Genomic DNA, 14,437 nt, shown 5'->3' on the forward strand with positions numbered 1-14,437 from the left:
AAATAAAAATGAAGTTTGGCTATTAAACCCAGGTTCAACAAGGACATTCAAAAAAATGTATTATCGAAAAAAAAAATGTCGTGGATCAAATTGGTTAATTTTTTCTCTAGAGTAAAATGGTGAGGCGATCGTCACAAAATTAGCGACATGAAATAGTTAGAAGAGTCCATTTACTCGACGAGGAGATTCCGTTATACTTCATGTAAACTTTTTCAATTTTATTAAAATCTATAACGAGGATATTAACTAACAGCGGTTTTATCCAATTATTAAATATACCTTTTTGTTAATTTGAATCATTTATAAATTCACCACGTGTTTTTGAATGATATTATTCTCAATTAAGTTCTATATCATTTGAACGTAATACAGTTTTAACTTAATGAATACATTTATACTGAAATCATATCTAGTATTACATGATGAGATGTACGAGTAAGATCAAGTAAATAAATACAGATATCGATAGCTTTTGTTACCTTACGGTATCATCAATTAACCAACCAAATCAAAGTTGCTGAAGCTTGAACAGACCATGCTGCTTCACTGAAATTGAACACGCAAAGTAATATTATACAAACTAAAAACAGTTATAGCGAATATAATATTAAAATGTCTAAAACGTGCTAAACCGAAAGTTTTTGGTTAAGGAATGAATTTTAAATTATCGACGGGCGAAAATTATACAAAAAAAAATACAGAATAGTTTTTTGGAGCATTGTTTATGTAGTGTCTGTTTTGGCCATCGATAATCATTCATTTTCATTGTATGTTTATACCATAAAAGTTGTTTTGACTCTATTGTATCTACAGTATTAAAATTGGTTCTACAACTGACTTGTAGATTGTCATTTTTTGTTGTAGGATCATTTTAGTAGACCAAAGAAATAAGTTAAATGTTTGTATTATTTTTGGCTTTATCATATTTTTGCTGGACATCTCTGTTAAATGTTTCTTATTTTGCTATTGTTATTCCTAGATATTTTAATTCTTTGTATATTTTTATATCTTTGATGAAAAGTTGAGAATCTGTTTGTTCGTCATTTATTACGAGATATTCCGTCTTCTTAACGTTGATGGTAAGTTTCTAATTTTCTTATTCTTTAGTCAATTTTCGAACTATATATTCCATATATTTATCGTCATTTGCTACAATTACCTGATCATCTCCGAAGAAACTGGTTTTTAATGCCTATTTCTAATCCTGCAAATTTCTCTTAAATCCTGACCCCCCGGATGCAGTGTAGTGGTCATTGTGATATCGTGTATTGTCTGTCTTTAAAGATCTCTGTCTCTGGTCATTTATAAATACTCTCAAAGTATTTTAATTGATGGAGAAGGACTTTGCTTGATATCCGTTTGATGACTTTTAGCTCATTTAAAATTGAATTATTTATCCTGTGGTCGGTCCACGGAATTCCACATTCTTCTTCAACAGAACATTTCAGTGACGTCTATCTTTCTTCGTTTCGCTTGTCGTAGGGTCCAAGATTCACATCCATATGTCAGTATTGGGAATATTTAGCAGTTGATCAACCTCTTTTTTAGAGATTGTGAAATTTGAGAGTCCTCCATATTTTGGTCATATTTCCTACGGCAGCTTTTGCTTGATCATATCTACGTTTTATTTCTTCCTGTAGTAACCCTGTATTTGTGATCAATAATCCCATATATAAATATGAGCTCACAACATTAAACCGATCAATCGTTATATAGGAGCCAAGGTATTTAAATTCTCCTACTCGTCCTAGTTTTTCCTCAAGCAATTCAACGTCTCCAACCATTCCTACTTCTCCCAACCACTTATACTCCATTTTCGATCTGATAACCTTAAGTCCTCCCTCTTCAATAGCCCTTCTCCAACTCTTCAACTTCTGACCCAACATTTCTTTGCTCCCCTCCACTAACACGATATCATCCGCAAAGAGCACTGATCAAGGAGATCCTTCTCTTACCTTCTCTATTAGTACATCCATATTATGTTATGATTTACAGAAAGAAAATCTTACAGTCGAAAGAAAAAGAAGTTAGGGGAGGAATATGTCAAACTTTGAAGGCAGAAGGCTGGATAATGATGGTGAATGATGTTATGATTTGATATCTATTAATATATCTCTATCTATAACAGGATTTTTACAGCTGTCGCCGCTTTCGTTCTTTCAGCCAACGTCTCCAGTCCTTTCTGTTCTACCATTCTCCATCTCTAAGGTCTCGTCTTTCCATGGCCTCGTCCACTTCATCCCTCCATGATCTTCGGGGTCTACCTCTTTTCCTCCTTCCTATTGCGCTCCAATCCGAAATATTTGCTATCCACCTTGTATGATCTATTCTTCTCATATGTCCATACCAAATTAAACGTTTTTTTCGATGTAGCTGAGTATGTCTTGTTCTACTGCCATTCTTCGTTTTATCTCCTCATTTCTGATGCGATCCATTTTTGTCACTCTGCAGCTTCTTCTCATGAACTCAGTTGCTGTGATTTTGGACCTGTTTTGTTTATTTATTACTCAATTCTCTGCCCCATAGATCATTATACTGCGTACCAAGGTGTTATAAATTCTCTTCTTTGTATTTCTGGTAATCTGTCTATCCCACAGTACCCCGTTCATTTGTTTAATACATGTTCTTGTCTGTGCTAATCTGCTGGTTATCTTTTGCTCGGTGGTTCTATTTTTTGAGAGTATAAATCCTAAATATTTGAATTTGCCAGTGCCGTTAATTTCCCTATTATCGTCCATTTCCAAGTTGCTCACTGGTTCTTGCTCTGTTGTTAAATATTCGGTCTTTTCTAGATTTATTTCCAGTACATTTTTTGTGTATTCCTTTTCTAATTTTCGGAGCATATAGCACAGATCTTCTTCATCTTAAGCCGTTACCACTTGGTCATCTGCAAACCTTAAAGTGTACAAGAAGTTGTTCCGGATTGGTATTCCTATCCCTTCACATTTCCTTTTCCATGGTTTTAATATTTGTTCGAGGAATATCTTGAACAGTGTCGGAGATGTAGAGCATCCCTGCAATAAGCCTTTTGTGGTCTTAAATTCGTTGGAGTATTTATTGCCGGTTTTAACTCTTACCTTGTTGTTGTTGTAAAGGTTTTTTACCGCTTCTATTAACCTCTGAGTTATTCCGATTTCCTTCCTATTAATACGTGTTGGTATATTTTGGTTATTATCTATTCTATGGATTCTTCTTTACAGTTCATGCCCTTCAATATTTTGTTTAATGATTCTAGTCCATGAGGCCATATAACACATCATTTACATATACTGCTACCATATCGAGATAGTGGGATGTTTGTTACTGATGTTAAAGAAGGGAAATATCTTAAGAATATTAAGATAGGTAGATAGACGCGGTTCAAAGAAACATTGAAGAAATGAAAATTTCAGACTAGAGAGAATGAGTCTGAAAAAGCACAAAAAAACAAACCAAGATTAAACAAGTCAGAAGTTGCTATACTTGGTATAGCATTAAGCGTAAGCTAAAAGAAGGATTAACCTTAGATTAATGAAATGACAGATTTCATTAATCTAAGGGAGTAACAATGCTAGACCTAAAAGCACCTAAAAAGATCTAGAGTGACCAGTGTTGGCCAAAATTTTTGGCCACTAACTGTTTAAAAAAAAATCGGCACTAGGCAAATAACTTTTAAAAAACTTAACTAAAAAAAATATCGTGATGTTATATATGCTGATTATTATTATTTTGAACAAAACAATTTTTGTGGCGTATAAGATTTAAGAAATAAAAACAAAAGTAGGTTTTATTGATTGATATACAATAAGGAAAATAAAAGTTATCATAAAGGATCATTAGAATAAGAAATACCATTTTTATTAGAGATTTCTACCGCTATTTGTTAGCAGCTATTTTGGTCAAATGTCTCTTCTATTGTCTTTTTTATTGCCTGCGTTGATTTATAGCTACATATATTGGTTACTGGAAAGCAGACATTTCTCTTCTCTACATTTCAAAACAGTGACTATAAGTAAGCGAGTAATAAAACTTCATACAATATAATTGTGCCATAAAACTTCTTGTATTTAAACAATCTAAACTATTATTTGATTTAAAAAGCCATAGATTTCTATCAACATTACGTGTACGGAAGTGACTCGACGGAACTAAGCGTCTAGCATCTTTAAAACACACCGAAGAGTTCTTCAACTGATTTCCTTCATTCCAATCTTTGGTATTCTCGATGAAGAATGGTGACAATAAAAACGCTTTAATATACTAACGTACCATAAAAAGAAAGTGGACATATGGTGAGGTAAATTCTGATTGAGTTTTATTATTCCTTTGGGTGTAACAAATATTAGCACGTACCTGAAATGTTCAGTTCTTTAAACAAATCGAGAGAATGGAATATATACTTCGTTAATTTTTATAAATTTGTTTATAAAAGCACTTTTTTTATTTACAAATATATTTATTTATTTATTGTTCATACTATAAATCAGTAATTCCCAACCTGGGGGCGATCGCCCCCCGGGGGGCGATTTGAGATATTCAGGGGGGCGATAGAGCGAAGGGGGCGACATGGGGGTCGACAGAGAAAAGGGGGCGATAAGGGGGGCGTTTAGCATCCGGAAAACGAGAAATGGGTAATTGAGAAAAATCAGAAAAGAGAAAAAAATATACAATACTTTCGATCGGATATCCATAGGATAATAAAAAGTAAATATATGTATACCAATGCAGGTAATAATAACACAAACATCTCGTCTAGTCACAGAGAGCTATGAATCATAATACAATTTAATTCTATACATTATCGTTATAATTATACATTATAACGAATTCTGCATTTTCCTTTGATCGAGCTTTCGTATTGTGCGATCATCCGCACAAAAGAGAAAGAGAAGTAGGTGTAGAGTAGAAGAAATGAGAAGTAGGTACCGCTCCTGCCGATCTGACTCGAACAAAAAGCGAACGGCCGAGGTTGTCGTCGCTTCAAATGCGGAGTCTTTCGTTCCCGAGTTTTGTATTGTGGTATAAAGTTGTTTTGTTTCAACTGACAGTCATTGTGTTCAGTGAGTTGTTATTTTAATAAAGATACTGTGATTTATTTGTGAAACTCGTAAGTCTGTCTTTCAATTCGGACATAACCACTTATCTTATCGAACACGATTCGTCACAATATTAGAATCATTATTAGTCACAACGTTAGAATTCGGACAGAGACGTTGACGCGTGGCAATATGATTATTTATTGAGAATTGCGAGATAGTGTCTTTATTCTTTGCCTTCTCAATAAGGTATAATTAATTACTCTTGTTTTGCTCTCAAAATGTCAGCACCTAAAAAAAAGTGCCGGCAGTACTCAACGGAGTATTTAAAATATGGATTCATTGAATTGCCAGGAAATAAGAATCTACCATTGTGTCTCATTTGTGCAAAATCTTTGTCAAACGAAGCCATGAAGCCGTCTCGGCTTATGGATCACTTGAAGAGGATTCATCCAGAGAAGTCAGACAGACCCGTCGAATATTTTGCGGTGAGTAAAAGTCTTTTGTTTGTAGGATGTAATTTTTCCATGTACAGCAACAATCATTGAATAGTTTACAGACTTACGTTCCTAGGAGCCTATGTTTTAAATTTTTACCCCGTTTAAACGCACCTTTTACGTCAAAAGTATTACAATGTAAAAATTAAAATGTAAACTATTTAGTGATCGTAACTGTACCTGGGTATCAACATATTATAATTATTTTTACTTTCTATTACCAGACTGAGATAAAACAAATAATAAGAAAACCTTTTTTAAACTTTATTACCATTACTTATAATAATTAAAGTGAATGTGTATTTCTTTCGTTTACAGGAGCTCAAGGCAAAGTATGAAAGGCGAGTTACTGTTGGGTCATTGATTGCAAAAGCTACCAAGAAAAACGACAAGGGTTTACTTGCTTCCTACAAGGTACCATTGTTAATAGCAAAAAGTGCCAAGCCGCACACAATTGGAGAAGAACTCATCCTCCCAGCTGTCAAAAAGATAGTTGATACTATGTTGGGACCCAGTCAGGCCAGCCAAGTAACAGATGCAGTTCCTCTCAGCAATAATACTGTCTCCAGTAGATGATGGATTGATGAAATGGGAGCGAGTGTCGAAGATGTTTTCTGCAACAAATTGAAAAGCAGAGAGTTTACTGTGCAACTTGACGAGAGTACCCTGAGTGACAGCACAGCTTTGCTGCTGTCATATGTCCGATTCATTGACGACAATAGAGAAATGGCCGAGGAAATGCTGTTTGTTAGAAGTCTGATTACTGATACAAAAGGATCTTCCATATTTGAGGTCGTTAGGAGATTTTTTGAGGAAAAAGAGATTCCCTTATTAAATATGATCGCCTGTGCTACTGGCGGTGCAGCAGCAATGACAGGACGCCATCGGGGATTTATTGCACATCTGAAACAAGCAGTACCTGGAATTTTGTGTGTTCACTGCGTCATTAACAGAAAGCATTTGGCTGCCAAGAATTTGAGTGGGAGGTTGCACGATTCTCTTTCACTTGTCATAGATGCGGTAAATAAAATAAAGCAAAACCAAAGAATGATCGAATATTTCGTACACTTTGTGAAGAAAATGATGAGATATTTAATACACGCCAGGCCCAAGGAAGCCATTAACAATTCTTTTACACACATATAACCATTTATCATTTTACGAAATGTAAAAATAAATAAATATGGATACTTACCTTTTGTATAGATTCATTATTTGTTTCAATTTAATTGGGGGGGGGGGGGGCGACTGTAGTATTCATAACTGGTGAAACCTGTCTAAGAGGGCGATCATGGGAAAAGGTTGGGAACCACTGCTATAAATGGCGCGATAAACGGAAATGTTTTGAACTGCTGGAATATGGTAACTACAGTGCCGGCAAAAAATCTTTACATTGCCAAATAAATCACTAAATTCAAAGTAAAATTCCATGCGTTCTGTCTGCTCTTGTTTAGCATTTGAGGAGAGATGGGATAACGTACTTGCGGCGGCGGCTGTCTGTATTTTACTGACCGCTTAGTTTCTTTAGTTTATTCTTCGTGTTTGTACTGTACATAGTTGGCTTTATGCAAGTAGTCAGTGTTAATTCACTGCAAGTCTTTTAATTTACTCAGTAGTTTGTTTGGGATCGATAAATTCTAAATTAAAATGAAAAATATGGGTCGAAAAAAACTCACACAACAGGAGAGAGTTCGTGTTTTAACGTTACTTTAAAGGGGACTCTGTAATTACCAAATCACGTGAAATTGGTGTTTCAAGAGAGGCAATTTATCAATTGAAACGGTCGCTGCATCCTTGTCTTCAGGGACTGTTCCGGAAAGAAAACCTGGTACTGGAGCTCCTAAAAAAACATCATCTAGGACTGATACCATCATCAGGTGTAAAGTAATGTTGAACCCGTCCATAACTGCCACAGAACTCAAAAATACACATCCTGATCTCCTTCAGAATGTTTCAACAAGAACGATTCGTCACCGGCTTCAGAAAGATCTAGCATTACCAAATTGACGTGCTGCAAAGAAGCCCTTGCTTACAAAAGCAATGACGAAAAAAATATTAGATTTTTGTAAAAGATATCAGAATTGGACACCTGAACAATGGAAACAAGTCATGTTGAGTGACGAGAGCACATTTTGATTATTAAGAGGAAGCTCCAAATTTGTTCGTCGTCCACACACCGTGTCAAGGTACGATCCAAAGTTCAGAGTTTAAACCGTCAAACATTCTGAAAGTGTAATGGTATGGGGAGCGTTTAGTGGAAATAAAGAAAGGCCAGGGTTGTATTTCTTAGCAGCATAGCCTAGAATAACATTTATTGAACTTGTGGGAAATTCACGAATGTGATTTCTTTATGCACGATGGTGCCTCTGTTCACGGCAGTGTCAAAGTTCTTGAATAATCACAATATCTTATTGAAATGGCCAGGTAACTCGCTTCACCTTGATCTCATCGAGAACGCCTGGAATATGATGAAAAATAAGGTTACAAAGTGTCGACTGAGCAACATAAATCAGCTGAAAGAGAAGTTAAAGAGGTTGTAGGTGACTATAGAAAAAGAATATTTCTTGAACCTTGCCCAATCCATGCCCAAGATAATCCAACTTATCATCGATTACAACGGTGATGTGACAAAGTATTAATTTGTAAAATTGAAATAACAATTATCCTAATTTATGTGTTTTATTCACTGTGTAAAAATTTTATTTGCCGGCACTGTACCATTAACGATAGATGAGAAGAAAAAGAAATGAATTAAAAAGAGTATCAAAATTTCCAAGGGCGATATATAAATACTTCCCTACGTTTTAAAATGTTGACATTTGTAAATCAATTAATTGCAAACGACAAAAAAGTTAGAAGTTAACATTGAAACCCATCACTTATTCGTCAACTCCAAGGCAGCACATGACAATGTCAAGAAAACAGTACTATACCAATCAATTTGTGAGTTTGGTATATACAGAAAGACTTATCCGATTAACGAGAATGACAATATCTAACTTAAAATCCATTGTTAGGATACAGGGAGAAAATTCTCGATCCTTTGAGATAAAGGATGGACTCAGACAAAGGGATACTCTGGCTTGCCTCCTATTTAACATTGCCTTTGAAAAGGCAGGCCGAGATACACGAATTACAGATGGCGGTACTATTCGCAATAGATCGATACAAATCTTAGCATACGCTGATGGCATTGACAATAAGGCGTAGCAAGCGACATGTTGAGCAATATTTTCTAGAATTGGAAACGGTGCCGAAACACGAAGACAAAACCAAGTACCTGTTGGTTACTAAGGATCCTACAGCAAATGAAGAACGGGTAACAGCCTTTGGAAGTCATATCTTTGAACGTGTTGACAGCCTCACATATCTTGGCTTGCTAGTGACTACTACCAACAAGTAAAGAAATTGAAAGACGAATAAATCAAACAACTAGGGCATACTATGAACACCAAAATCAATTTCACTCAATTAATATCCAAAGAAAAGCTAAAATTAATATATACAAAACACTGTTGAGGCCGGTCTTTACATATGGGCTGGAAACATGGACTCTAACGCAGAAGGATGAATGAATTAATATTCAAGTAAGATACAACGCAAAATATTTGGAGCTATTTAACGTTCATTAAAACACTGCGGTGGGTCGGACACATACAGGGGGAAGAAGCAGAAGCCGACCGCGAATTAGGTGGTTGGATGGAGTTGAGACCAACTTAGGAATATTAAAGATCAGAAGATGGCAACACGTCGTCAGAAACCGAATAGAATGGCGACGAAACTTAGAGCAGGCCAGGATCCACAGAGAATTGTCAAGCCAAAGATAGTGATGATAATTATGATGAACTTACTACGGTGCACTTGACGATCGAAATATCACAGGAATTCGCCCTGTACCACCTCTTCGTAAGTAGGGATTCGTACCTACGAAGAAGGCAGAACCAAACAAGAACTCGTGACGCGGGCATTTACCGTTAAGTCGTCGAAGACCATTTTTTCTCCCCTGCTGCGCGTCGACCATGCTTTGCTGCGCCGCAGCGTCTAGCCGGACCTTCGACGCTTAGCTGATAACTACAACATCTCAAAAATGGCAACTTCGTCTCTTTTGCATTGATAGTACTTTATGACTTAGGCCAATCGTTTTTTTCATATTTACAATCATAAATTTCATTTAATCGGAAAATTATGTTCAAAAATAACGGCAGCCGTCAGACAAATTAAGGATGGAAAGGTACCGGGACGTGATGAAATTCCTGCAGAACTGCTAAAGCTATTAGATGTAGAAGAGATTAAAATAATAACTGAAATATTTAATGAAATATACAAGTAAGGAAAAGTACCAGTAGAGTGGTTCAAATCGGAGTTCGTACCATTGCCCAAAAAACCAAGAGCAAAAGTTTGTAAAGACTATAGGACCACAAGCTTAATGAGCCATCTGCTGAACCTGTTTTTAAAAGCCATCCACAAAAGAATTTACCGGAAATGCGAGGAACAAATTGCACCCAATCAGTTTGGATTTGTGAACGCCGTTAGTATGAGGGAAGCTTTATTAAGCGTGCAGGTATTGTTTTAGAAATTAAGAGATGTCAGCTGTGATGTTTTTGCATGTCTGATTGACTACAAAAAGGCTTTCGATAGACTCAGGTATAAACAAAAGATGGACGTGCTGAAGAGACCTAAAAATAATAGCTAACTTGTATTGGAATCAATCAGCGGGGCTCCGAATAGATAGAGAATATACAGATTAGGTCAAAATTTTAAGCGGAGTGAGACAGGGGTGCATAATTTCACCAATGATATTCAATATGTACTCGGAGCACATTTTTGAAGAGGCTCTAAAAGATATTGATGAAGGCATCTCAATAAATTAAGTAAAGCTTAATAATCTGCGGTATACATATGGTACAATAGTGTTGTCCAATACCATAAAAGGGCTGCAAAACTTAAATAACAAAATAACGGAAACATAACTATAGCTAAGCTAATGATCATCAGCAAGGAAAACACAACTGGAGCAAATCTGTACGTGAACCAAATGAGAATTTTACGTGTCTCACAGTCCATCTACTTGGGAACTATAATCAACGAGTCGTGGGACAACACTCAAATGATTAAATGTCGAATCGGAAAGGCAAAAAGTGCTAGAAACAAAAATAAAGGTCCTTAAATGTTACGTGTTGTCAGTGCTTCTGTACGGAGTAGAAAAGTGGTCATTGAAGGCTGAAACTCCGTCAAAACTTCAGGCTTTTAAGCTATGGTTATACAGAAGGATCCTAAAGATACCATGAACAGACAAAGTGACCAATGAAGAAGTACTACGCAGGATGAACACTTGAAATCAAGGCAGATGCGAGCTACTCCAATGCATTTTGCTAGGTAAAATTGGTTGAAAAAAGGGCCCCAGGATGAAGAAAAATATCCTGGCTGAATAACCTGAGAGCATGGTATAGAAAGACCCCAACACAGCTATTCCATATAGCAACCAACAAAGTCATCATAGCCAGAATGATCGCCAACGTTCGGAACGGATAGGACTAAGAAGAAGAATTGCATTTCATTATTAACGACTTTAATTAATTAATCAGCTATTTTTATACTTCCTACATAAACACACAGTATAAATATATGTATACTAGAAAAACAAAACGAATTTTACTATAAATTCTATATACATTGTAGAATCAATGATTATTGTAAACTCTGATGTCAGATGTGTCATTAATACACAAAAGAAAACTATTTTTTTATTTATATTTCTTTAATCTGTAAAACGTGTCCTTTTGTAGCAAATATATTAGGCGCAATACACATAAATTGCTCTATTCGTGAACTAATATGCTTTTAATAATACAATGTGTGATAATATACTATATTATTTGACAAACAGAAACACTTGGTTTATTAATAATGCTATTTTTAATTTTGTCTAAAGGTTTCGGCTTTTCCCGCTACATTTTTTATGAACAGATAACATTTCACTTCTACAAATAGCAAATACGATTTTGTAATAACTTCAAAGGAGGTGTTTCTAAGCCTAATAAACCTGGCAAACCCACTGGAACACAATCAAGAGTGCATTACATGAGATGCAGCAGACTGTTAAAAAATTTGAACTTCCAACACTCTCTAGAAAAGAAAAAGCTGTCATCCGAAGATTAAGAATAGGACATACCCGATTCACACATGAATACTTAATGAAGTCCGAGCCGAAGCCCAATTGTCAAATCTGCTCAAGTGTATGTATTAACTGTGAAACATATCCTGATCGAGTGTCCCCGGTACGCAAAACACAGAATGCAACATAAACTTAAGTCAAATATCAAAGACATTTTAAACTCACCCGATCAAGTCTTTAACCTAATTGGTTCCTTGAAAGACATTCAGTTGTTCAACAGAATATGACCCCTTCTTTTCCATGTACTACACCTTTAACTTATAACTTAGTGATAAAATTGCTGTATTATCTAGTCATAGGTTCTAAGCTTATAGATTAAGGGCCAGTTGTTCGAACGCTAATGACAACTTGATTATAATCAAATATTTAATTACCAGCAAATACGTCACAGCAGCTGTCAAAATTATTAAAAATTGCTTATTATTATTATTGATTTGTAAATAAAAACATGAAATTAACATCAGAAAGAGGGTTTATTTTAAATTAAAACGCAAAATAATAAAATTGAATAAAATAAATCAGTCAACATAACCTCAAAATGTGACGTATTTGATTTTAATTAAATATTTGAATACAATCAAGTTTTGATTAGCGTTCGAATAACCGGCCCTAAATGTAACAATTAGTAACATGTGCTTTTTGTAATTGTTGTACACAATATTTTTTATGTCAATAGTCATTGCAGCCGAGACATATTAATTTAAATAAAAAAAAATCTAGCTTTTTAACATAGGTACTTGGAAAGAAGCTGCATCTTCTATATTATCTAACTTCTTTTAACTATACTCATTCATTAAAATTCAATTCGCTTTTTGTTTTTGAATATTGTATGAGTCCGGTTGTATTTGGGATAATGAAATCCTCAACAAGTTTTATAAATTTTTATCCGTCAACCTCCTTCTACATTTTGATTTTATCTTGAAAACTGAAAATTCATTATTGAAAATGTTTGTTCGCATAAATAGATGCTAAAAAAATACAAATCATCGATTTAGTAAAATTTCTTAAATTTGGAAATTTGTTTTATGTTAGATTTAAATATTATGCAAATTTTAAAATGATTTTCAAATATTAATATGTTTATTTCTTTTGCAAAAAAACTAAAGACTTATAGGTCTTCTTAGTTACCTTTACAAACTTTTTACAAGAATAGTAACAAATCGTCTTAAGAAAAAACTTGATTTCTACCAGCCAATAGAGCAAGCGAGATTTTGTACCGGATTTGGAACAAATGATCACCTACAGAGCATTAAAACGGTAATGGAAAAGACTATCGAATACAATCGACCACTCGTTATGGCTTTTGTAGATTTCCATAAAACCTTTGACTTGGTAGAATTTGACAAAATTCTGGACAGACTACAAGTATGCCGCATTGATACACAGATATTACGCTTATTCCTCTCTAGTTTTCGCATCGTTTTCTATCTCCTTTCTTAAATATAGATGTCATATATGCCTCCATCCATTCCTTTGGGAGCTGTTCTCCCAAGTCCATTTATGGCTTTCTGAAATACCCATTTTATCATCCGGTATAATTTTTTTGAGCCGTACTTTATAAGCTCAGGTAAGATTCCTCCAGGTCTCGGTGCTTTCTTATTTTTGATTGCTTTTATGGTCTTTCTCATTTCCCTATCTGTTAGTCCTATTTCTTGTTGCTTCGTCTTCGCCTGTTTTCTTTTCCAATGAATTGTGGTCTTTGTTCTGTTAACAGTTCCTTGTAATAGTCCTTCCATTCTTTGTCCTGTATATGTCCCAATTTAATTTTTTCTTTTGAGTTTTGTTTCAATCCTCTCAGTAATTTCCATCACTCCGAAGTTCTTGTACCTCGTATGTATGTTTCAATATTTAAGCAGGTTCCCATTCTTCATTCTTTTGTTGTGTTATTTGTTTTTTCACTTCTCTATCTTTTTCTCTATATTCTTTAAAAACTTCATCGTTGTTTGTAGTCAGCCATTTTCTGTACAGTTGCTTTTTTTCTTCAATTATTCTTTTTGTTGATTCATTTATTTCATAATAGTGCTATTTATTTGTTATATGTTCTTTCTCTCCAAGGGCTTCAAATGCTGCTTGTTTTATACTCCCCTTTATATGCTCGTATATAATAAGACAACCTAATATCTTCAAATTTTGTAAAGTTTTCCCGACAAATTTCATTAACAGCAGCCAAAATACACTTTTTAATGAACTCTCCATCCAAAAATGGTTTGTTATGTTCAGCAATTAGTTTCAAAATATGTAAGGTCGTTTTGACCAATGCCAAACTTTCTTCCTTACATTGTTTTAAAACATTTTGTTGTGCTTCTAATGATTATTGTAAAAAATCAATTTTATTTTGTCAGAATCCAGATCCGAATTTATCATTTTCACTTTTGTGTTTCGTGTCCCAGTGGCAACCCAATTTAAATTATTTAAATACGTTTATAGATTCTTTGTAAATTCAGCATAGTGCTTTATTGTCATTATTAATAAATAAATAATCCAAAGTCAACTTTTCATTAAATTCATTGTTTTTCTTATTAATTTGTCTTTTCTTTGCTATTTTATTCATTTTTCTAACGATAAAATATGAAATATTTTACCATTAAGATAAAAATAACTGACCTCTGCTTTATACACACAACGCAAAAGTCTAAGGATATTTTAATAATTTGACAATACCAATGACAGAAATTTCATGACCATATAAATTTGCTTGTACTATAATTGTTGATACAGACACTCACTTCTTATCAAAAAAAAATTGTAAA

General features: G+C 34.5%; 2 protein-coding genes across 3 annotated transcripts in view; one reads left to right on the forward strand and one right to left on the reverse strand.

Annotated features, from left to right (window-relative positions):
* uif (sushi, von Willebrand factor type A, EGF and pentraxin domain-containing protein uif) overlaps positions 1 to 14,437 on the reverse strand; it is a 175,026-nt gene that overhangs the window by 118,387 nt on the left and 42,202 nt on the right. The window lies entirely within an intron of this gene.
* LOC140438584 (protein FAM200B-like) lies at positions 5,297 to 6,088 on the forward strand. The gene is made up of 2 exons (XM_072528247.1): positions 5,297 to 5,503; positions 5,831 to 6,088. Exons 1-2 carry the CDS (start codon positions 5,297 to 5,299, stop codon positions 6,086 to 6,088), a joined length of 465 nt encoding a protein of 154 aa, XP_072384348.1.

Source organism: Diabrotica undecimpunctata, chromosome 4 (genome assembly GCF_040954645.1).
Source record: "Diabrotica undecimpunctata isolate CICGRU chromosome 4, icDiaUnde3, whole genome shotgun sequence".
Lineage (NCBI taxonomy): Eukaryota > Metazoa > Arthropoda > Insecta > Coleoptera > Chrysomelidae > Diabrotica > Diabrotica undecimpunctata.

Bases quoted from the DNA above. Each gene is read 5' to 3' on its own strand.
- LOC140438584 (XM_072528247.1), top strand. From the start codon at position 5,297: ATGTCAGCACCTAAAAAAAAGTGCCGGCAGTACTCAACGGAGTATTTA. The intron at 5,504-5,830 runs GTGAGTAAAAGT...TTTCGTTTACAG, and splicing joins GACCCGTCGAATATTTTGCG to GAGCTCAAGGCAAAGTATGA.